General features: G+C 44.5%; 1 protein-coding gene across 1 annotated transcript; it reads right to left on the bottom strand.

The window, feature by feature from the left end:
- Nucleotides 1-1,217: 1,217 nt before the first annotated feature.
- On the bottom strand, nucleotides 1,218-25,723 carry tmem260 (transmembrane protein 260). Its single transcript, XM_041059885.1, has 16 exons — nucleotides 25,174-25,723; nucleotides 21,868-21,899; nucleotides 20,105-20,256; nucleotides 11,685-11,862; nucleotides 11,444-11,557; nucleotides 11,047-11,226; nucleotides 10,912-10,952; nucleotides 9,514-9,600; nucleotides 8,295-8,403; nucleotides 7,815-7,987; nucleotides 6,233-6,404; nucleotides 5,605-5,744; nucleotides 4,785-4,961; nucleotides 3,528-3,581; nucleotides 3,163-3,247; nucleotides 1,218-2,991 (listed from the first exon to the last, which is right to left on the bottom strand). The coding sequence occupies exons 1-16, from the start codon at nucleotides 25,280-25,282 to the stop codon at nucleotides 2,737-2,739; spliced, it is 2,058 nt and encodes a 685-aa protein (XP_040915819.1). The 5' UTR covers nucleotides 25,283-25,723; the 3' UTR covers nucleotides 1,218-2,736.

Raw genomic sequence — 25,723 nt, 5'->3', positions numbered from 1 at the left:
GTTTGGCAGAAGGCATTGGCAACCTTCACAAAAATGGGTGGCACCTCGTAAACATCCTTGAAACAGGTTTCTCATGCTTAGCAAAGGGATCTGCAGGCAAAGTTTTTCAGAGTGTAAGATTCTGCAAAATCTGTGGCCAGCTCAGTATATCATGCCTCTCACACCCTCTATTCTCTTCCCAAACACTAACCAACACACCCCAGCCCTCCGCCTCCCTCCACTCCAAGCTTCTATCCAGCCAGAGAGAGGAGAGGAGATAGGCCCAGTTGCTAAAGCTGTCTTTTCAGCCCCTGCTCCCGCTCGGTCTATCTGAGATACACAGCAAGCGGAGGTGTCGCTTTTCCGCTGGCATTTCGGACAGTATCTACTTATAGACGGGAGAAAAAGAGAAAAGAAAAACAGAAGGGGTATTATCAGGGAGGGATGAGAGCAGCAAAGGCATTTTGTCTTTTTATTCCCCTCCTAAGCCCTGGGCTTTGCTCCCAATCCGATTGGTCGATACGGCCAGGGATGTAAATGAAATGCAAAGAGGAATAAGGCTGGCTTCCCATCTCCAGTGTGTGCCCCCCTAAGTCCCCCGCCCCTTTTTCTCTGTCTCACTCTGTCTTGCTCTCTGGGCTGTTTATGGTGTTGTGTTTCTGTCTCCCCATTCACAGACTTGCTGCTCTCCCTGTTTCCGTCTCACCCTCCTCACTCTGCATCGTCCTCCCCCCCTCGTTCCTCTCTCGCTGCATCCCTCCCCTCTCCCTGGCTGGGCTCACAGCTCTTATCTCCTCAGACGCCCCACATTCCAGCGTTGCCGTGGCTCCCTGCCTGCATCCCTGGTCACGGCGATTCCATGGGTTCCCACAATCCTCGGCAGCTTGCTGATTTAGGGTGGGCAACTGACTCTCAGAGACAGGGGAGAGGAGAGAAACAGAGGGGTTAGGGAAAGACAGGGTGAGAGGGGATGAGAGACAGAGAGGGTGGGTGACAAGACAGGGATGACAAAGGGGAGGACAGGAAGAAAGTAAAGTAAAAATAACACGAGGGCATGAGACATGAGGCGGCAATGGCTATATAATGTAAACATGAAAATGTAAGTCAAGTAAAAACATGATTTAATCCTATGTTTTTCATTTCTTTGTAATGTCAAAACAACAAATGTGATCAATATTTGTTACCCAAAAGGACTAGTCTACTGTGCAAAAAAAGGGTACAAAAATGTATTAAAATAAACAAAGTCTTTATTGGAATTTTTAATCTGTGGAAAGCAGAGTGACAGTTTTCCCTTTTTTTTTATGAGAAACCAAACCATCTGTGCTACAGCAGGTTGAATCTCATCATCCAGCCGGCTGACAGTCGCTAACCAGGCCTGCAAACAGAGAGGGCAGATTACATTCCGAGAAAACTGCACATGCACTTCCTGTCCTTCTCTTTCTAGTGGTATCTCAAATAGCAGGCTCCTTCAGAAGTGTTCCATAAAGCGTATGGCAATACACTGGTTTGACCTCTGCTTAACAAATTTCACGCCACAAGGCTTATTAACATCAGCACCAATATTCACAAAAACTGTGTGTAACTGAGGTGTCTGATCCTGAGAACACGTCAAAGACAAGTGATTCTGGTCCCTTCGCTGTGTTTGCATGCCACACTGCCTTTCCAGCATCCACAGGGCTATAAGTCCATTTTCGTGGGAGCTGGCGGTCTTGCGTGTCTACGTGCGTCCCCGGACTTTGCATGACTTTGTGCTTCTATGATGATCAAAGCACTTTGCTTTTCAGTGTGCCGATCTGTTTATCGACTATGTTTATATGCAGCTCCAGCGAGGAAAGGGCTTGGGCAGAGATTTAAGCGTGTTCACACACACACGTGAGCATGTGAGCACAAATCAACACACATGCAAGCACGCACACACACACACAAACGCACCTCTAAAAGGGTCCCTGGCATTGGGACATTTCACATTTCGTTTAAATCCATGAGGGATTATAGCCCTCTGGTTAGGAAGCAAGAGAGAGAGAAAAAAAACACTCATCAAATCCATTAGTTTTAAACATTTAAAGGACCATCTAAGATAGACTGATGGATGGATAGAGGGGTGGGTGGGTAGTGTTGGTAGTGTGTAGTGAGGACTCTGTGGCACAGCACAAGGCTGTCCTAGATTAAACAGCTGCTCTAATCCCCCATTTCTGCCCCCAAATTGGGTTTCCCTCAATCTCTGCCTTGCCATCCTAATGTGAGGAAAAAGAGTAGTAGAGCAGTGGCAGAAGCAAAATAATCAGCGGAAGAGAGAAAAAAAAAGAACGAGATGTAACGATAAAGCAATCGAAATGTTGAGTTTAGGGAGAACACGCACAGCTTGATTGGGGTCAGTCGAGGCTTCCTGTAGTGAAGCTCCGTCCCTAGTCAACAGTAAACATTCATTAAATGAAGCATAGCTCAGTCCTTTTCACTCCAGTCTTTGTGCAGAGTCCTATAACTAGAGATCTGCACAAGCTAGATAACTACACAACTAGAGACCAGTACTTCTGCATCAGTACTCCCAAGTCCAGTTCTAAATTTGTAAGTCCAATTTGGCCAAGTCCATTAAGCCAAAACATAAAACTAAACACCACTGGGTCCTTCTGGAAAACCACCTCATAACCATGAGAAGGGGCACATTGGCTCAGACTTCATCCCTGTTGCCTCACATTTCGCCTGGGCTCACAGCACACCCACAGTGTGCCAGCCCCATGTAGGTCTCCCTGGATCTTGTCATGGGGTTTGCCTCTGGCGGAGCCTGTCTCTCTCTTTGAGCAGGTGAGTAATGGCTGAGCGTATGGCGGGAGCCTGCGGATCTGTGGGCTCCTTCTCTAAGTAGAGAGTAAAGTGCTGGGCACTACAGGTCAGCAGGCTGTCTGGACTGTAGCCCCGGTGACCTGAGCGGAGCAGCCTCTCACAGGCCAGTGCCAAGTTCTTGTCCCAGTTTGGAGGGTAGTCTGAGTGGGCCTCCACAATCTCCTTATACAGCTGTCCAGAAAACACACACATGTATGCAGAAAAAGACACACACAAAAAACTGATGTTAGCAAAAGTAACAAAAGCAACTGAACATGTCATACTTTGCCTTGTGTGGCACTTAAATCTGCACCTATATGGTAAATGACAGTATTGTTGCGTGTTTGCTGAGGTCAGACTCACAGTGTAAGACAGCTCAAAGAGGCGAGCTCTCCCCTCTCCCTGCATCCTTTCTGCCAGGTCAAACAGAAAGAAAGCCGTCTTCATCCTGAAACAAAGCACGCAGGCTCAGGGCTAAGTGCTGGATGGATGAGCCATGCAGATCCACACTCTCAGACGCACCACTCCAATGGAGTGATTTATGTAGATGCCACCACCAAATAGAATGTACATGTAGATGCTCTACCACACAAGACTGGTTTATGGATATGTTCTAGTTTGCTAGTATGCATTGTGACGCAGCTTTTTTTTTTATCTGCACGCTAAAGTATACATCCTCTCCAAAGAGGAAAGCAGGGGATCCTGTAAAAAAAAAAAGTTCACTGTACCTGGCTTGCCACATCTCCTCATTAGCGACACGCTCCCAGGACGCAGGATAAAAACTGTTCCCACATGGAAAAAAAAAAAAATCTTTATCTAAACAGCTTCAGGCATTCACTAGCGCACAGTTCCACTAACTATAAATGATTATTTATGTGAATATATTGTTCCACTCAACTGTGCAGGTTTTGATACACTAAACATCAATGTTTGCTGCATAAACATTTAATGACTGAGCAACAATACCAGCTAGCACATTAGACATGGAGTAAAACCACATCTCCCCTTTTTCACTTTGTTGACTGTAAACACTTGACCTCTTCTTCAAAAGAATATTTTAGCAGGGTTCCCGAGCTAATATTTGGCTTGTGGGCATCGGCGGACACGCTTGTCGTGAGGGTGCGGGAAATAATGTCACAGTATTCAACTGTGGATATCTGAGTGAATGAAGGGCTGCTGGCAACAGCAACAGAATATGGAGCTTTGACTAATTCCACTTTTGACACAGTTATTGACAAAACGCAATAAGAAACTCATTATTTTTCATCTTCAGTCTCATTTCAAATGGCTGAGGGCCTAATGTCTTGCTCTGGTTGAATTCACAAAGAGCTGGATCACAGCATGGAGAACAGAGGACAACCTCACTGAGGGAAGCTTTGTGGAGTCTGTGGAAGGATAAGTGAAGACCACAGAGAGATGAGGGGGTAAGTAGATCTTTTCTGCTGTTGGTGATAAAATACGTGGTGATGACTAATTTGTTGGGGTTTATTATATTCTCTAAATGAATCTTTCTAGTTTCTTGTAAAGTTGTTTTAAATGTCTAATGTAAAAAGATTTATTTATTTTCGTCGCCAACAGAAGGCCTCTAAAAATAATTACATCCTGCTAATCTAACCCCTTTAAACCTCATGAACACACCAGCAGGGCAGTCTTTGTAAATGCATACTGTGAAGCCAAACATTATTCAAGCCCTACAACTTTATTTTAAATTTTATGTTAGGTCCCAAGTTTCCAAATATATCAAATATGTCAGGTTGAACTTTGGGGAAATGTGGATAAAATGATGCACAAGAAATCACGTTTTTCATTTGTTAGACTGGTGTAAAAACAATATAACCTCGATAAGCAACAAGCTGATACAGAATGTGGAATAAGATGAAGTTTGTTACCTTAAAGCTACTTGAAAGGAGAAAAAGAGGAAAACCATTAGCGGAGTTAAAGACAAACCTGTTCAGAGACATTAATTTTTTAGTCTGCGTTTGCACCTGTTGTGTGGCTCACTCCAGTTGTAGATGTTGCGAGTCCGATGAGCCCATTGTTCAGGGTGAAACTGCCTCTGAACTGGCACCAAGCAGTCACACACACCCAGGGGCCAGCGAGAGAAGCTACGTTCCCAGCTTGGATCTCCATCTGGCAGCCCAATGCAGGCAATAACATCTCTCCTGCAGGAAAACAGACACAGACAATGGGATGGAGGCTTGCTCACACTCACAGTGATTATCTCCAGGTGACTGTTGATGATGTGACACAGAGAAGCATCATGTAGACAAACATTGCCTCACATCTCAACACCTTCTAGCTTCCCTCCTGCCCTGTGCTGCTCACCAAAGGCTCCAGCCTTGAGGGTTAATCCCACAGGTCAGTGTTGCCCCACCAAGAGACAGACATGTTGGCCTGGCAAACACTGCCCCCTGGTGGGCTTGGTATTAACAGGTCTCCTGCCAGTTCCCAGGTCTCAGTTTCTCCTAGAGGAGTGAATGTGAGAGGAGGGAGCAGCAGTAAGTCCGCCAGAGACTGTTTAACCAAATCAAGTAGATTAGTCTACTTCTGTAGTTCATCAAACTCCTTTTATGGCCTCAATAGTTCTATGGGCTTATCTTCTCCCTGCACTCACCGCTGTGTCGACCATCCCACTGATCTCTGCCTCATTAGATCACCCACTTGTTCATCTGGACCATTGTTGCCCTCCCAATTCACTCTCTCTCCATTTAACATCCTTCAAGTTATCTGTTCAGACCATCCCTTCATTCCCTCTCTGCTCTCTCTCTCTCTATCTATATATATATACTTTCTCCAGTGACTCACTGTGTGTTGTGGGACAGAAACTGCTCCAGACTGAAGGTGTCCTTCTCCTCAGGGTGGACCGGGTCCCACCAGCGGCCGGGGAAGTGGACCCCAGGGTGGTGCTGCGCTAGCTTGGCCACATACCAAGCGTATGTCATCATCTAGAAAGAAGAAAGAGTACCACCAACTCTGTTCAAACCTTTGTATCCACTGTGATTAGGAGTTTAAAAATGACCACACAGTGTGCACGTAAAGAAAAAGATTTACTGACTTTTTTGTGGCTTTTACTCTATATTTGAGGTCATCAAAGAGGGTTCACTTCCCTTATTTTTCAGCAATCTTATCATACATACAATTTGTGTATAACATGAAGGACAAAGAACATAAAATTTCAATACAATACACACAATATCATAATGTCAGTTCAAATCTGTGTTCTTCAGGTTGGTCACTAACTATTCCTATTGTTATATCTATGTTTATAATACTACTTGGACTTGTGTCCAGAGGGAATTTTTCCTTCACTCAAATTAAAGTCCTGTTAATAAGAATAAATTTTAACATCTGATGTGTATTAAATATAAAAACTTCACTGAGAACTGTTCTATATTCAACATAAACAAGACAGTGAAGAAGTCAAAGCTCTGACCTCCTGGTCAACCAGGCGTACATCAGGCCGTACACCCTGGCAGTAGTATAAGTAGCGCAGGGAATTTCCCGGCAGATCTCCTCTGGTCAGGATGATAGAGTCTGTTGGGACGGAGGCCAGAATCTCCCTGCCGAACCTCTCCACCACACTGTTACTGCTCTGATCGCACTCCCTAAGATCATCAGCACATATGCAGTCATAATGTATAACATCATCAAAACACAAGTCGTGTTTACTTGCATTTAAAAAGTGGTAGAGTGCATCCTTACCCCTGCTTAGAAATGTGTGTAGAAATGTGTGTGATGTGTATAGCTGTGCGTATGGGAGTGTATGTAGGTGCGCTTTCAAGGTGCTCTAAGGGTAAGTTGTCAGTGCCCCCGCCCCTTCCCCTCTGCAGAGCGCGCCGGCTGCCTATCTAACCGTGGGGAGACAGGTGTGATGGGTCTGACAGCACAGGCCATGCTCTCTCCTTGATCAAAGCCGCTCAGTGATGGCTGTCTGGCACTCCCCAGCACTACGCTGGTGTAATCTGCCTTCTCGGACAGCTAACATCTCAGACTGAGCTCTGTGAGTGGAATCTATGTGCTAACCGTGCCTCTCTTTAGCCCCTACCATGGGGTGAGCGGAGAAAAAAACCTGACATGTGGAGTTCAGACCTTCGGTATGAAGCACGGAGGAGAAACAAATCGGGTTGACTCAGGGAAAACTTATTCAGGGGGATTTTAGAAGGAAGGAGAATGAAAGGGGAGTTTTTATTTCACTTTAACTTTTCTATGCAGAAGTACTTAAAAGTCACTTCAGACCTTTGTCTCCTGTGTAGTTATGAAAAATTCACACAGACTGTACAGAACTGGCCTGATCTAAAACAATAGCAGCTTGACACAAAAACATTATGGAATCATTGATAGCATGAAGAAGTACAATACACTTGTACACATGCAAAGCTTCACTGATAGTATCAGGTATTGAACATATACCCAGCTTTAACAGAGTAATGGACACATGCAAAAAACAAAAATGGAAGGCAACCTGTAAGATCCAGCTTGAGTGATGTGACCATTTTTTTTAACTTTTTTTGTGTATTTTATTTTTCAAGTTCACTGATCCACTGTGATCACAGTAATTGTTGTAGAATTCTATAATCGGCGCCAAAGTGAATATTAAAAAACTGACTTTATATTTTAAACCTAACAAAATAAGGGCATTTAACTCCAACTCTGCAGCAGTGGAACTGTGAGTATATGGGCAGTAGTTGTTTTTTTTGGCTTTATACTCCAGAACATTGGATTTGAAATGAAACAATGAGAAGAAATTTAAAATGCAGAGTCTCAGCTTTATTTTGAGGGTGTTGTTAATTCACACAGGGTGAAATTCTCACCCAAGGGCACAAAGGACAACAAGTCCTACACTGTTAAACCACGTTAACCCCAACAAAAATTTTAAAACTGAAAGTCAGCATTTTAATCTGATAGTCATTCTTTTGTGTAAAATCCAGTGTGTTGTTCACCAGCAAAGAAAAATATACAATATTTTCATCACATCCTACAGCAAGTTTATTACTGTAACTGACTGCAATGCTCACCTGTGATTGGTGTGCACCATATGTGCCAGCAGAGCCATAGTGAGGACCCAGCCTGTGGTCTTCCACACCCTCCCACAGCCCAGCCTCCTCTCCAGCTCAGTGTGAGTCCGGCTCAAACCGAGGCCTGCCAGCACACACACTGCAGCATCACTCTGGAGCCAGAAACGCTCAACCTGCAGGAAGTGAGCGTACGCAAGTACACAGACAAACATACACAAACACACACACCAATGTTTCCTATAGGGTTTTTTTTTTATTCTCACTCCAGTCCAGGTTTACTCATGGACCTATTCCAGGATCATCTTAGATGCTACTCTTTAAATGCTCTTGTCCTTCCACCTGTCACCTCTACACAGATTGCTCATTTATAGAAAACTGTGCCAACTGTAACTCAGTCTTCAAGCAGACTTTTAAATCACTGCAGATAAATGACGGTAATAGCAAACAGTTAGCAGAATGAGTTGAAGTCTCATAGCTCACCACTCCAAGCAGTAGGGGTCTGCTGATGTCCAGGTTGGCTCTCCAAGCAAAAAACAGGGAGTAGACCACCAGCATGGCAGTCAACAGCCAGGACACTGAGCGACACGTCCTAGAACAGGAAAGGCCATGAGACCACTAATTGTTCATTGTACAAATATTGTTCTCATTTTAACTTTATGAATACTGTTGTATATACTTCAGATATATTTCTATATCTCTAAAGTATTATTTCATTTGTTTACTCTGTAAAAATATACTTGTTTTGAATAAGTCCATAAAAATATTAATGCAGGGATGGAGAGCCAGAAAGCAAATATATATGCCAGCCAGCTAAGAGGTGCATGATTGATTTTCTAATGCAGACTGAGTCATAATGAGCTGGTGCCAACTGCTGAATCACAAACTCATTACAGTACAGCTGTAAAATGTACTTATAGACTAAAAAGAAAACATGTTACCCTTGTGGCAACAACAAATCATCATCTGAACCTGAAGAACACTTTCAAGCCAGAGAAAATGACTGCTGGTATTTCTGCCAACAGACTGATTTGATGGTTTTAACCGGCTGGCCACTGACACACATTATCAAGCTTCCCATTATAATTTCTGTCACATTAATTAACAATAGTTAAAAATTAAATCCAGATTTTTGTGTAGTAAAATATCCCAATATATATATTTTTTTTACTTATAAGCTTTACTTCCACTCAACAATTTTACATTTGCTTTTGGCATCCTATAAAATGACCTTGCTTTTTTCATCTCTGTGTGTATGTAGCCAAGATTATCAAAGTGCACCCTAGGAGAGGGGGAAACAGGGGGGTTGGCCGGTGCCCTACGGAGCCCCAGGGCTTCAGTAGGCTTTATCAGCTCCACCCAACAGACCCCAGCAAAGGCACTACTGTAATAAATTATTGGCTCACGTTGCCACTCTGCCACATACAGACACATACAAGCAGCAAATTGTACACACCAACATATTTTTGAAAAATCCAAAATACACATCAAACCCTCTTGATCTGAATGCGGAGCGTCACGACAGTTTGACAGTGAGGTGCCTCAGTGTTTTTTTGTATTCTTTTTTTCTAAGATCAGCATTTTGTCAGTGGTTTTGTTCCCTTTTTTCACTCCAGGGGATTAGATTTGTGGTTGAAGTGCCTGCTGAGATGTGTGTGACAGAGTTTTGGTGTTTTGCATGCCGGCGTCCCGCTCATCCTACCTGTCCCATGCGGAGAGAAGCAGGCCTGTTCCTGCCAGTGCCAAAACGGGAAGGGAAAGGTCCGCAACGTAGTGGTCCATCTGGGCCCTGCACACACAAACACACATATAAACATATATGATGGACACCAAAGACAAGCTCGATTACCCTCCCTGCTACTGAAGTCAAGGACACCCATTATTAAATGCCCTCCATGCCCTATCAAAACAAACTCCTTGGACTGTGCGTTCCTCCTTTCAATCGGATTGACAGATACGAATGACTGTGTCATCCACCCCCCGCTGCCCCATCCTCTCCTCACAGCGCCTGTCAGTCACAGAGCGCTTGCTCAGAGCAGGGAGATAGTTTCCTGCCTCTTCCTTAATACCCATCTCTATTTGACAGTTTATTGAGTCTCTATATCTCCCAATGTACACTATGTGTGAATGTGCTCATGAGCGTGTGTTTGTGAGTGTGTGTGTGTCAGCTCCTCCAGCGGGTTTACGTCTCCAGTGCGATATGCCTGTCATGTTCGCCTCTCTTCCCCATCTTGAAGGTGTGCTTGTCCATCAAGCAGCAGGGGTGATGGGAAGGGGTGGGTGCCTGGCAGAGGGGGGGCTAGTAGTGGGGGGTCTTAAGACGCACACGCACCCCCATCCCGTCAGCTGGAGAAAGATACCAGGAGTGGGATGACTGCGATGGAGGTGGTGGTAGTAGTGGAAGTGGGGAGCAGGGGAGGGAATCGGGTGGAGGAGGTGGGGGGTGGTGGTGCTGGAGTGGAAAAATACAATTTCTCCAGCTCTATTGCAGTGTCTGTCATCACAGCTTGTCACGCTTAAACACCAGAGCTGAGTGATCATTTCAAACTGCTGGAGAAACAGAACACAGCGATTTGGCCCTCTAAGCAGGTTCAGTTCTGCTTTGATGGGAGAGAGAGAGTGGAATGGGAAGAACAAAAGCTGCTGGGGAGAGGAGAGGCAGAGAAAAAGAGATGGGCTGCAGAAATGACTGTGGGCTCTCAGAAGACACTGGTATGTCTGTGTGTAAAACACCAGAACCAGGGCAGAGTGTGGTTGGGTCCTCCGTCTCAAGAACCACGTGTGCCTTAGATCAAAGCCATTTGTTCTCAGCTCTATTTTATAATCTACTTTCTAGGTAAAAACAAAACACCAAAGACGAATAGACGGCCCGCCGGACTGCTGATCAGATGGAACAAGCAATATGATGATGTCACTGCGGATTCTGAAAAATTGTGATGGGCGATTTTCAAATTTCCTTTGACATTTTTAAGACATTGATGAACTGATTACTAGATGAAATACAGCAGTCAACAAATTACTCAATAATAAAAGTAATGTGTAAACAATTTAGTCAAAAGAAAAGGTAAAAGGCTAAAAATAAACAGCCACATAAACTTACTTTAGCATTGTGGTCAAGTTCACAGAGCTTTCAGTCTTTGCCTGGGAAAAAAACAAGTCAAAGTAAAAAAAGAAAAATCGGATGCAAGATAAAAAGGAGCATATGTACAGATTAAGTTTAAAAAAGCTAAAATACCAGACTGAAGGTGCCGTATTCAGCCCTCAGCAGGTGGGTCAGCAGGCCCGACAGAGTGGTCTGATCCCCCCAGCTCCACCGGGCTGTGTTGAGGTAGGAGGAGATGGGCAGGTAGATATACGGCAGAAAGCCAGCCAGGAAACACAATCCCAGAGATACAAGGACACGCCAAGACAGCTCCTGTCAAGATCACATGACACCTGTTCTCAAACTTCTGCATGTAGACTGTCCTAAAGACTAATGTTAACCTTAAACTATTCTCACTTTGTTGGAGACCTGCTCTCAAACCTCACTCACAAAACCTGACCACATTTTGGTAGACAAAGAAACTCCTGGAGGTTAAAAAAAAAGTTTTTCAGAGATATCCATCTATCTGTCTCCTGCCCCAGAATCCTACCTTATGAGAGTACAGTCGGTAAAAGACCCAGGGAATGACGACCAGTATATACAGCACCAGGGTGTGCTGGTTACAGAGCCCCAAGCCACAGCATAGTGCTCCCCAACGTGCAACCTGACAACGGCAACAGTACAGCACTGTGAGTTCAATGTGAAATGCTCTCAATAAAGACATGTAAGGTCAGAGACAAATGAAAGACACAAATTGCCAGTGAGGACAGAGTTATGTTGCACTGGATTACCTTCCTCCTTTGCGTGGCATTTTCAGCACAATGGAAGCAGGTGATCAAAAGGAAGAGCAGCCCAACAAAAAGGTTGTTGAGGGTGAAGACCTCTGCCACCATGGACCACTGCCAGCTCAGCCTGGACACAGCAAACAGCCCTCCAGCCAGCACTGCTCCAGGACCAGGACCTGCCAACCTGACAGCGAGGGAGATGAGGCCTACATTAAAATACACAACTTTAGAGAGACCAGTGCTTGACTTTCCACACAAACACAGGAAAAACTGGGAAATTACATACCGGATTCAAACCGAACCGAGGAATCAGACAGACCCGAGGAAAGGTCAGGCGCTGTCTGATTAGCTAAAAGGCTGTTTTATCTTAAATAACGTTGATATTTTTTTCCACTATAGTTATTAATCTGAAAAACACATTTTAAAATATTCAAATTCTATTAATCCTGGTTTTCCTTTTTGCTATTATTCAGTCTGAAAGCAACAGAACTCTTAGTGTTTTTTCAGTATTTTATTTGGCATAACTTACACCGCACAGACACAAAAAAAAGGCAAAACAACAAAGTCAGCAGCTTTGCACACAATTAAAATTCTGCAGTCAAAAAGCCACCACTTCCCTCGGACTAATTTGGGGACCCATTATAATCTCTCTACGACCCAAGTTTGCTTCTCGGACAAGACCTTGAAAAAACACTCTCAGTGAATTGGGGCAATTCACATACCAAGAGAACTCCCTCCCCAGCGGCCGGTTGATCTCGAGCAGACTGGCACAGAAACCACCGTGGTAGAGATAGTACTTTATCCTCAGCTTCTTAAATATAATGTGTGCACAAAAGTTTTCCCCTTCCTCCTCTCCTGTACTGTCTCCATCTCCTTTGCGGTAATTGAAGCAAACTTGGGATAATCTGTCATACACTAAGACCCACCACTTACTAAAATGAGAGACGGGGAGGGGGGAGAGGCGACAAATGATGGCAAGAAGGGAAAGAAAAGAAAAATAGTGCAGAGAAGTGTGCATTAAAGGGGTGAGACAGTGTGCGGGATGAAGGATGAAATATAGAAAAAGGAAGAAAAAAGTTCAAGAAGAGAGAGGGGAAAAAGAGAAAAGAAAAAAAAAAGCAGCCCAGTCCCCGGCATGCTGGCTCTGAAATATGAGCAGGCTCGACAATTAGGGAAGTCAGGCAGTATGGCCCTTTCCGCCATTGTGTGGAGTGGCTTAGAGTCCTCATCAGCCTATCAGCTAACTGACAGGCAGAGAGCTGCTCTATTCAGCACCGCAGATACAAGCTGCAGGCCAAACGGCTGCCAGGTCCCTTATGACCCCACAATCCCTTGCCGGTGACAGCTTCAAGCTCCATAGCAAATTAGGCGCTCTCACATTACAATCGCAGAAGACAGATTCCATTAACGGTATCTGAAATTGAGTAGAGAGCAGGCCCGTTATCAGACCTGACTCATAAGCACCGCCATTAATCACAAGGCATGATACCATTTATACATTTCCAGCTCTCTGCCTGCCGCTGTGATAGTCAGCCACAAAAGGCCTGATGAGACTTAGGCTAGGGGAACAATGGAGCTTTCTGAGGAAAGCGCAGTAAATCAGGAAAAAAGGAGAGGGAGAGCGAGAGAAGGGTAGAAAAAAAAAACTCTTGCTTGCTGACTACTTCCCCCTTTTTTTCTTGGGTTTTCTCTCTCCTACTCTCCACAATTTTTCCTCTGTGTTCACTGTAAGGCAAGCTTGGTGGATGTATGTATATGACTGCGTGCACTAAAAGGGAGGGGGGGGGGGGGGGGGGGGGGGCAAACTGTGTTGATGGGGCGTCTAGGAGTGGGTCTTAATAAGAGATAGCAGCGCCTTTCTCACTGCACCGCTCCAGGAATTAGTTGTAACGTGAAGGAAGGATGAAGGGTGCAGGGGTAGGGTGTGTGTGTGTGTTGGGGGGGGGCAGATGGCGACTTTTGTTGAGATGCAGAGACCCTCCGCACCCATAATTTTACCTCCCTGCATGACAATTAACCAGAAGCTCATACACCCAGCAGGGGGGCTGATTTTGGGGTAGCACAAGGTTCAGAACAGTCATGGGGGTCCACAGACGAGTTATTACACCCACTTCTGAAAACCTCCGTCTGATAGCCAGGCAGCCAGTCACATATTCAGACACACACACACACACACACACACACACACACACACATTCCTGTTCTTCGACTTCTTTATTCTCCCTGAGTGCCTGACAAATCTCTCTGTTAGAGCTTGTCAGTCCGTAAGCGCCCAGTGATGTGTGTACAGTGCGGGCTGTAAATGACCTGTCTGTCTGCATGGGACCACCTGGGTCCCAGTCAGCCTCTCAGCCTCTCCACAGCTCATTCTCCAGGCTGGCTGCTCCCAGGGCGTGCAGATAAAGCAGGACACATTCTGACACCAGTGTGGCCGTGTTCCCTGTTATCACAACTCAATGCGGTGCAGGATGCCGCTGTGCTGAAATGTTGTGGCTCAATGACAATGGCCTGGTTGAGACATGGCAGGAGAATAACACGGCTGACAACGAGACTATTCTACCCTGAACTGATCCACCCTGCCAAAATGTCTGTGTCATCACTTGGGTAATTAACTGAATGACAAATATTATGCATTAGGTCTGGAATGAAGCAGACTTGGAAGTAATGTAAGTGGTGAGAAAATAAAATCACTAATAATTCATTTTTTTAAGCTAAATATTACTCATACAAAATGAAAATGATGAAATAGTAAAAATGATTTTTAAAAAACCTTAAATACAAAACAATTCTGAGCATAGGTTTAAAGGGAAAGATCAAAAGTAAAGAAAAATAATAAATATAAAAGATACAACAGGCTCTGGTGAGCAACGTCCCCTTCAAGGACACAACAAAAGCTGTGTATAATCACTTTGAAGTGTCAGAATGGGACCTGCCTCATTTACCCCCTCAGTTCTACAGTATGGGCCAGAGATGTGCCAGCACTAGTCGTCTGTGCTAAATAACAGCACACAAAAAGCCTACACCAGCACTCTGCACTGAATGAGGCTTCACAATGGAGCTGGCCAAGGGAGCCACTGTCACACACCACCCGGGGGAACAGACAATACCACAGCTGTGCCATCGCGGATCAGCGCTGCACTGTTCTCTAACCGAGTGGTGGTTTGGGGAAGCAGCGCTGGAAAAGAATCACACATTCCTGAAGAGGGTAGAGAACCCGAGAGAGGAGGTGGCCCGCTCAGGCTGAGGCTTAGGTTTCCAGCTGGCCCTCACTGACACCCCAGGGCTCTCCTCTGGCCAGGACACCAGGCAGGGTACTTAGTAGCTATTATATGACAGTGGTAAGTGTCTGATGTATTGTTTTGAAATTTCAAAGCCGAGCAGAAACTGATATACAAATTTAAGTTTTTAAATGATACAGTCTGTGTCAGAAAATCAAACACCAGTACCAATATACTAAAATATTATATAGTGCTCTGAAGTTAGTCAGTGTACGGATTAAAGGCTGAGCAACATTTCAGTATTATTGTCCTTCGATGCCATCATATGATCACATTATGTTATAATTTTACAAACGTCAGTTGTTTTAAACGGGCACATCATCACTTTTACACAAGTTCAGTTTATTGATGACAGTGGAACAGTGGAAAATAATTATTTGCACTTGTAATTTAGCATTAATTTGTCATATTTTGATACATAATGACATCATGCAAAAAGCCTACTATTTATTACTTATTATACCATTTTATGGATAAATTATTGGTATCATTATATACATCATATTATTTATTCTGAACATGTTCGGCTGTTATCTGACAGAAATACCTACTGAATATCTACTTGTTTGGTCACAATAACTTTTTCATTGATAAAAAATTAATTGCTGTAAAATCATCTTCATAAAGAACAAATAATCATCACCAAATTTTTTGCCACATCATCAACACTGGAGTAAAAAAATCCAACATATTTTTTTTTCTTTTTTGCAGTACTGCCCAGCTCTAATCCTTTTTTCTAACTGACTTTAAAAAAACAGCATATTTGAATGCTGGTTGCCACAGCCTAATTTCCAGCCAATCACCAAACCAGGCACTTTCTCCTTCTTTCCTGCTTCATCCGGTGGGTGTTGAGGAGGCTGACTGCTTGCACAGAGGGTAAATAAGGGACCCAGCTCTGCCGCTTAGACACCCCTCCTCCAGGAGAGCGCTCCAGTGCTCCAAGTGCGTGTAAAATTAATCACCACAATTCTGCTCAAACAATGCAGCCACTGACATGACAATTTCTCCCAGAATGCCATCTTAATCTCCACCCAACACACAAAAATTACAGGAAGAGGGAAAAAAAAAACAATTTGCAAAAATCCTGTGTTTATGCAATTCACTGAATGCCATTTTTATTGCTCCTTTTTCCAACAAAGTCATTAGGCACACACCACTGATACATAAATGTTGCTGTATAGATTCCATTAACTAATTCTGGGTGAATTGTAATTGCCGAGTCTGATCCGTCTCCGTGCCTGGTGCCTTATTAAGACTGCCTGTGGTGGGTGAGGAATGTAATATTGACGTCCGAGGCAGACACAATCTTGGGCCCACGGGCGAAAGGAATATTAAACTGGTACTGTATTCTGCTGTCTATCTAGCCCTCCTCCCTCCTCCTCTCTATCCCTATTCCGTAGCCAGTAATGAGGAAATAACATCTTCATTAGACATCTGTTTAACTGTATTAGAGGATGAGTCCTGGGGGAACCATTGGTCATGCTGAGGATGGGGGGGGGGGGGAGTGAAGGAGGTCTGTTGGACTACAATATGAAGGATGAGATACTGCAAAAATGGAACAAAAGGTCCAGAGATTGGGGCCTTTTAAACAGGCAAACCTAAAATTGTCCTGTGTATTTTCAGAAGAAAACAGGAATGGGCGTATTCTCTATCGACACTTGGGTTGAAGATTTTATGCGACCTTAGCAGATGTGAGAGGGAGGGGCAGTCTTGCCACCTACAGGGAGAGGCGGGAACGTTATCCAACAAAACAGCTCTATTCAGCTGTTTCCAAGATATCACAACTTACACTCAAGATGAAACAGAACTACACAAATGGTATGCAAAAAAAAAAAACAATCCCCCCCCACACACATCGCTCCTGACATTACCGCAACAAGACACACACAACTCCACCCCTGTGGAAAAACAACCCACCTGAGAGAGGAGGGAAAGCGCCATCAGGACCATATGGTGGAGGTCCTTATAAGGAGATGGGGACGCAGCACAAGGCAGGGGATGGCACCACGCCCACCCTCCGGTCCACTGAGGTATCAGCTGTGCCACATGGGCCAGCTCTTGGTGGAGGAGCCTCTCGCAGGTTTGCATTTTTCTTTCGAGGGCCGCCAAGGAAAGGAGAGGCCAGACACATTTGGTGTGCCTCAACAGAGTTATGTAATCATGTGATCAAACAAAAAGTGCTGATGACTGAGCGTTGCGAGGTTGTTTTTCTGATCTGATGGCTGTCAGCACGCAAACGTGTCTGCTCCTGGTTTCTCAGGATAAGCCCAGGAATGGAGAGAGAGATTCCTCTCAGGTAGCAGAGATTCAGAGCAGCTTTAGCAGATAAACTGTGAAATGAGAGAGCGCAGAATACCGAGCTGTCTGGATTATCCCACTATGAAGGGTGCATTCCTCTAGAGACTCACGGCTGAGGACTTCAGCATTCCACGGGCCAAATGTTTCTTTCTGTGAACCTCCGAGTGCAATCGATAGTAATTATCATTACGTCCACCATCCTCAAAGGCTTGTCAGGCCATGGTGTGAAAACATAACAAGACATGCAATTTGGCCATCAAACCATATGATCAAGCCAAGAGAACTGTAATTGACAAATCAAAGGGAGGCTAAATGCTACATTTAAACTTACGCAAGAGAGAGAAGTGGCTTCCAAGCCTATCAACTTACATTCTCCCACATTAAACACGGCAATCTGGCCGACTAATTTAAATTGATACATCAAAGGCTTGCCATGTTGGGTATATTCCAGATGAATTTCAAGGTCTACAATTTACTATTTGAGAGAAACTGCCTTCAAGTACCCGTATTAACTTCACTACATTTTACCATCTGAAAATAATCACACAAAGCGAAGATTTGTTTGGGGGGGGAAAAAGTCTACTTCTCAGCTGATACAAACCCAAAACTAAGAAGTAGTGAAAAAGTTTATGAGGGCCTCAAAGGGACAAAAACAACAAAAGACATTTCAGAACTTAATTTTGTTGTGAAAAGACAGAGCAAACTGGTGTCACTGCAAGGACAGAGCAGGTATGAACGGGTGTCGACTGGTCAGTTTTGGCATTTCATCTGAGGGAAAGGCCTAGCCAGAGAGTCCCCGCAGGGCTGTGGCATGACATCTATGCCAATCTTCTCGGTATGGTCAAAGCACCCAATGCCCTCCATGCCAGAACCGAGAGGGAGGTCTTGACCATCCGGAACCCCACCCACCCACCCACATATTTTGCCCACTCCAGTAACCCCTCACCAGGCAGAGTCTGCCAGCTGATTCGCAGCCACAAGCTCATCCCAAACTAGGCCCTGAACAGATAAAACAGATAACTAAAACCTTTTATGCTTATTTTTCAAATTGAAAGCGTAGATTATGTATTCATACTTAAGAGCTTATATGGTGTGACTGTGGTCTGGCTGAAGTCCTCACTACCCATCAACCCTTGTTGGGGGGATGGTGGGGTTGGAGGTCCTCATAATGAGTTTTTACTTGAACATAATCCAAAATTGGACCTAAATCCCCAGAGATTACAAAAAGGGCTACAGTTAACATGCACACTGGGAGCCAAATATCACCCAGACTGCATGGATATTTTCTGGCCTCAAAATAACCGTAAAGGTCTGGCCAAGAGCTGAGCCCAATGCCCCAATTCATTGGTAACTCGTCAAATGCATTAAGACTAGGGGGGCTGCAGGGATACATAGCCAAAAAGCTAAACAAGCGCACAATGTTCCTCCCCTTTCTTTTTGTCCTCTCTTATTCTTTTCCTTTCACCTGTCCTGTCTTGGGCAGAGTCGAAGCCAGCAGGTTTTGATTCACCTCAGAGGTGCATTAAGGCAAGACAGGGTCTGGGGCTGATGCAGTCTGGGCTTAAGGCCAGTCCCCTGGGGAGCACTTCCTCCCCAGCCCCTGCCCTACTCCAACAGGGCTGACCCTGTACCCTGACCTACTACGGACCACCTGCCACCTAACACACACTGGCCAAGCATACAGGAAGTAGGCCCGGTACTGAGCACCTGGGAACGCACACAACTCCGTTTTCACCTGCTATGCCCCCACTATCACTGGATCCTCACAGCCTGCCGTGGTGTACAGCAGGTAGAAATTACATCATATTCAACAATTCCTTTTCTGGCGGTGTAAATTAGAAGTATATGACATGCTTGGAAATGCCCCAGTATGCATAAACATTTACAAAAAGGAAAAATGTTGACACTAAGCTGCCACCAACAATGCAATGTGGAAAATTACTAAGATCAGCAAAAAGGTGATGTAAGGTAGTCCAGCCAACCATGAGAGATAAACACACACACAAAGAGGGATAGGGTAAAATACTCCTTACATGATGGGGTCAGCAGCAGGCGAAACTGCAGGGTGGGAGATGGCAATGCAGAGACTGTAAACTGTGCTCATGACTGAGCGAGAGGTGGTGAAAGAGAGGGGAGAGGAGTTAGTGATCCTGTTCCTCTCAGACCCAGGAGGCAAGAAGGGGGAGATTAGAAATCGTGCCATGTCAGGATTGGGAGCATGCTGGGCAGTGGGGGAGCAGGAGAACCGGGACGTCGGGGTGGGTGCTGGAGGGTACGATAATTGTGATATACATACACACACACGCACACTCACAACGGGTGGCTGATGGGTAAACAGGCAGGGCAGGGTGGTGGGACAGAGGAGGGCGGCTGGGCCCTGCTCCTGAATACTGAACAGAGGATCAGGGACACTAATGCCAGTCTGTCAGGACCCAAAAATACTACTCTCTGTTCCAGACAGCATCAAGATGCAAAAAGTCAGTAGGGGAATGTTTAAAGACACCCACCTCTCAAATATTCTCATTGTTACTTCCCTTGGATATTTGACTTTTACTGTACAGAGTGATGTGTGTGTGTGTTAGTCGCTAGAAGGCTACGATGCAGAAGAGGGGAGGCTTCTTTGTACTGCCCTGAAATCTGAGTTTGGCACATGCACATGCAAGCATGACTGTGTGACAATAAATCTAAAGTAGAAGGCAATCAAGAAAGAACTAATCCACAAAAATGTTCTCGTTGGGAATCTGTTTTGCTCTTGTACATTAACTAAAGACAAAGCACATCAGTGGCAGCACAGAATACATCAACATACATGGAAGATGACACAGGAAGCTTATATTTTCACGTGCCTACCTGCAGACAGTAATGCAGAGGGCACCACAAGCTGCAGCCCCCAGCAGGCTACTCATCAGGTTGACACTGTGGGCTGGAGAGAGGGACGGCAGAAGACACATAGCCAGGCGAGCTAGCAGGGTGAAGAGAGGGTATCCTGGAGGATGAGCCACCTAAACACACAATGACAAAGTCGGTGACCCAAATCCACACACGCAATGAAAGATAAATTCAAAGCTTCAAGCGAATAGCACATAAGTCAAGTAATGTTTCATTGAAGATGTGCTTGAGTTGGCAGCAGGCTGAGATGGTGAAAGTGCACATGTTGTACTGTGTTTTGAAAAGATATGGCAGAACTGAAAAGAACTAGAGATAGAAGAAAAGAAAGCGAGGTGACCACTAAGTAAGATTGAAGCAGATGGTAATAACGACAAGTAAAAATGTGTTTTTATCAGCAGCCGTTCATGATTAAGTTGCAAATCTATGTGTCTCACTCAGCATTGGAGTGCTGCAGAGCCACAGACAGAGAGAAGTGTGAGACACATCCTGTCTGGCCTGACCGCAAACTGACTCTGCTATGATACCAGAGCCCTCCTTTCCCTCTCTTCTTCCCTCTTTTCACATCTTTTCCTCTGGCCTCTTCCCAAGGACAGCGCAGCTCCCTAGAGCCTGAGATAGAGCACGTGGTGCTCGCCAGCCCCAGCCCCCAAACCACCTCCAAGCCGCAGTCATTCTCGCCTGGGGGATCTCGGCAATCACAGCAATTAGCCGCTAAGTCTCCTCCACCCAGATAAGGGCTCAGTCATTAAACACAGACTCATTCCCTGGCACTGATAACATGAGCCATGCGGGCAGGGAGAAGGGGCAGCTCTTCAAATGAACACAGCTGAAAGGTGAGAGTGTGACTACCTCACCAGTCACCTCAAACACAGTGTAGACTCTTTGGTTACGTCCACACAATAAAAAAAACAAACTTCATCCATATCTGGGATAGGGGTTGGGATGGGACATGTACGTCAGGCAAAGTCAAGAAGCAAAAGAGAAGAAGCGAAGTAGAGAATGAGAGAAAGAAAAAGGACAGAAACTCAGCAGACAGTTTGGTGAACTAAGTGTTATTGTCCCACAGGTAGGTAACTCTACTGAAAATGAGCATGATGGGGAAAGACTGTGTGGCCAACAGGAGTGGACAGATATGGAGCCATAGGACAGCTGAGGGACAAAGGCCACAGGGAGCAAGGGGAAGCGGAACTCTAGAGCTCTGGGGATGAGAAGGGGGGGCCAGAAGCCTGGGGCCCAGGGACGGCCTGCAAGGCCCTGGGGAGGCCTGAAAGGCAGACAGGCAGGCCACACGGACTGCAGCACTAACAGCAGGATTACTGGCATAGTGACACCGACACAGCCTCCCTAAAAGGATCACAGCGGCGTAATAAACTTTATTAAATAATAAAACTTATTATAACTGTTAACCCGATTTAGTTCATTCTTCGCGGCTTACACACACACACAAAAAAGAGGGGTGGATATAATAAGCCTTATACCGTACATAAGGCAAAGCCTACAAAAGCCATCGCCTTACCATTGACTTTAATTGGATTTGAAAAACGGGTTGCAAATTATAGCATTCTCTATTTGCAACTTAGTAAAATAAGTGTATAGAAAAGAAGGGGAAAAAACCTGTGGACTGAAAGTAAATTAATCTGCTTTCTGCCCATGCTTAATTAAACTTCCTTAATGCTTATAAAAGTTAATGAGTGAATTGATTAAACAATACAGCTAATACTTACCCCCAGCTCACAAGCAGTGGTGATCAGCTCTCCTGTGGAAGAGAATAGGGGAGGAAATTAATGTAAACCCAATAATTATTATTAAGAGACAAGTCTGCTCCCAAAGTTTTCCCAAATCAAATACTTGCACTGGGGTTTTGCATTAATTTGCCAGGATCAAAACCTGCAAATCTTCCCAGTGTGACATTTCCTAAGCGGCACGCTCATTCTCTTCATCTCTCGCTTCTCCCCTGATGCCTCCCTCCCCTTCTCCAGCACATACACACAGATATAAACACACACGCACGCACACACAAACCATTAAGACTCCCTCTCCAATGTTCTGTCACACAAAGACACACATATGCTGATCTGAGAATAATGCTTCCAGTCCCATCCTCCCCGTGCATCGGGGTCCTTTCCCTTCCTCTTTTTTCCGCCACTCTACGTGCCTCTCTCCTGCTCCCACACTCCCAATGTCTCAATGTGTCAATGTCTCGTTTAGTCCGTTGGGCACAAACAGAAAGGCAACGCTGGTGACAGTCACAGAATGAGGTAAGCTGTAAAAATAAGAGCCGGTTGCACAATTTTTTGACAAGCTCTGTGTGAGGCGCAGCACAAAGTGAAAAGAAAACCCCTAAACGCTATTTCAGGAAGCTTTAATGTATCTGGGCACAAACCCATTTGTGCCAGAATATACCCAGAGCGTTTCAAATTATACTGATTTCTCACCCAATGTTTGCATCTCCCACTCATGAAAATTGAAATTTGGTTCAGATTAAATGACATTGATAAATGTTTGGGTTCAAGACAGCTCCCTCTACTGGTACTAAATGGGTAGTCATCTCCTTCATCCAGAACAGCCAATGAAACTGTGGCCTTGTTTCTTGCATCAACACTGACAGGATAATCAGTCTCTCTACACCAGCAGAAAAGCTATGTAGGATGCCTGGTAAATTAATGTACTACGTAAAGTCTAGGAAACCAAATACATTACAAAGTCAAAAGTTCTGTGAGTTTTTTTAAACTAATCAAAAATAATAAAAGTTCAAATAAACTGATGACTACTTTTACACATCATACTGGTTCCCAACAAATCAAACAACATTAAAAACAGCAGAATATAGCTGGTTATTTTAAATCCAAGCAACCGTAAGTGTTTTTCTAGAGTCAAAATAAACAAATAAAACTTACATTGGAAGAGCAAGAACATGGGCCACGATGCACTACCAACTGTTATAGAACACAGCGACTGAATTTCAGATGGCATTGGCTGCTTTGCGTGTTTTGCAACCTTGCCGATACAGTGAATTATGATGTCTGAATTTCTGCAACATGAGGAGCCCTAACTCTTATCAGTATAATGGACCATGAAGTCAGAACTCCTCCACCTGCACAGCTTAAATGTTTTCACAGCTCCATTTCACCTGGCATGAGCCGCCAGCTACCTGCCATCATTTTACATCACACTTTCTCATCCTTCATCGGTTTCTCAATTTCACTCATTTTCCCTTCGTAGTGGCACACTTTTACACCATTCAACGCAGAAACTCAAACTAATACTGAGCCAAAACAGCCATCTCAGTGCCATAGAGATGGAGTTCTGCAGCCCCGATACTAAAAAGGGAAAATATTGACTCAACGGGGTAGCAACACGGGTGCCAAGAGTCTTTGTGATAGTGGAGCATGGGCACCCACACCAGTCTTCCCATAATCCCCATCATTTCCACACTCCACATTCCTAGACAACAGCGTACCCGCGGGGCTGCGCTCAAGTCTCTCCAGGGCACATCACACCTAAAGAGATTAGGACACAGAGACGGAGACCTGGAGAATTCAGAAGGGTGTTCAACTGGCACTATCAGAGCGGGCATCCTGCACCGTCCCTAAACACTGTGGAGAAGGGGCTGGCCATTTTTTCAAAGGCCCCAGTTCGCTAGACAGCAGCACAACCAGCAGGGCTACTCAGCGCTCCAATTGCCTGCTCTCTCCTCGTCTGTACTCGCTCATATCTGGCCGAGCTTTTCATATGCTTTCATTCTGCAAAATGTGCATTCCCCTCCACAGCAGCTTGTATGCCAGAGCAGTGCAAACCTAACAAGCAGAGCCTTCATGCCCTCAAGTCCACATTTACAAGTTTGTAACCTTGCTATCACTTCTAAACACTGTTTGTAATTTGTGCAAGCCATTCCTTCATAAACTGCATTACAAGAATGTTTGAAAACACATTGGCCTGCCACACAAGAAGGTGCTGAGTGAAACACATTTGGGCCCAATGTTAAGCCTTGTTACAAAAGAGTGCAAAGTACATTTATGCATACACACATAAATTGCGAATTTAAACAAACAAGCTAAACTATTTTGTGAGTCAAGGGCTGTCAACAATGCTTTGTCATTACAAATGGTGTCTGTATTACCCACGACAGCAGTGCAGTCAGTAAAAGAAATAATGCTCTACTATTTTTTTCCTGGTTTGTGGTTTCTGAAAAAAAGGAAAAGGAGCATTCCTGCAGATCTGTAAGAGGGTGAAAATTTTGACAAAGTAAACTTTCTAATAAACTTTATGCACAACAAATGTGCAATTATTTTCAGAGCATAATCTCATATGTATATAATGAAGCCTGTAAAATATTGTTAAAGTTATGTTAATCCATTTAGACCTTTTTTTTAGTCGGTAAAACATCTCTCGCATGCTTTCTAGTGCCATAATTAATAGTGAATTCCCTCTACAATATAGAAATATCCACATATAAATGAAGTTAAGTGCACTGCAGCCAACATTTAAAGACAATCTGTCTGCAAAACCAATAATAACTCAAATCATAAACAATAAAACAGATTTAAAAAATTTACACATTTTAGTGCTTTTTGTCAATTACACTAATTGCAATTTACATTATATGTGAATCATTTACATTAAATTTAGCCTTTTAAATAACATTAAATCCTCAGCACAGTGCAGACTGAGAAGCTGTGCTGGTGTTTGAGCTATAGATGCTCTTTCATTGACATGATCAAACTCTACTTTTAAAGCTCACACAGAAAGCTGTCTTTCATTTCTGTATCTCCCCTTTGTTTTTTATTTGTTTTGTGTGTGTTTTTTGATGGTGTTTGTGGGCATCGATGCGATGAATTCCTGAAAGTTTCTTGTTTGCGATGTTGGCATAAGTTTGGGTTCTGCAGCCGATGTACCTGTACCTGCAGCACCACGGACAGCACCACTGAAGTTGCAGCAGCTACATCAACAAGGAGCCACACGATTGGCTGCCGGCAACACAACAAATCCACATGACCAGAGCAGCGTTTAGCTAGCTCGCTAGCACCAACCTGAGTCTCCGCCGGGGACAGTCCTTTGCACGCAGGGCACATACAGAGCGGTGACACAAGCGACCGTAGCGCCAGTCAGTATCCAGCTTGTCCTCTTCTCCACGGACATTTTTATTTTTGGCTAAAATCAGCGATAGATTTCAAACAACTGCTAGCTAATGTCGACTAGCTAGCGAGCTAGCGTCAATAGCATTCATACATTTCGGGCTGCAGACTGTAAACAGGACTCCGAAGCAGCTGGTTACCTGAAACCGGTGTCAGACAACAACTTGAATAAAGTAAATGTGTCGCCAAGTAAAGACTTAAGTTTGTGGTTTCGTTTGTGCAGGCACGTTTCTTTTCCCGGGGAAGTAGCAACACTTCATTTCACGCCGACGAGCTAAACTCGCGATATTACCGGAGCGCCATTCCTCAAACTTACGCCGAAGTAGTTGTGATTTATTTTGATTTATTTGTGCAATAGTCATTTGATAATATAACCGTTTACGAGTTGCGGCGGCGGAAGAAGAGTGTTTCTTTTCCTCGGACGTGCTGACATGTCATGACTTCC

This window comes from Toxotes jaculatrix, chromosome 17, assembly GCF_017976425.1.
Source record: "Toxotes jaculatrix isolate fToxJac2 chromosome 17, fToxJac2.pri, whole genome shotgun sequence".
NCBI classification, from domain to species: Eukaryota; Metazoa; Chordata; class Actinopteri; family Toxotidae; genus Toxotes; species Toxotes jaculatrix.
The sequence above is the reverse complement of the archived record's forward strand: the minus strand, read 5'-3'. Positions and strand labels throughout refer to the sequence as shown.

Bases quoted from the DNA above. Each gene is read 5' to 3' on its own strand.
- tmem260 (XM_041059885.1), bottom strand. From the start codon at position 25,282: ATGTCCGTGGAGAAGAGGACAAGCTGGATACTGACTGGCGCTACGGTC. The intron at 5,745-6,232 runs GTCAGAGCTTTG...TCTTCTTTCTAG, and splicing joins TACGCCTGGTTGACCAGGAG to ATGATGACATACGCTTGGTA. The intron at 3,582-4,784 runs GTGCAAACGCAG...ATGTGGGAACAG, and splicing joins TGGAGTGAGCCACACAACAG to TTTTTATCCTGCGTCCTGGG.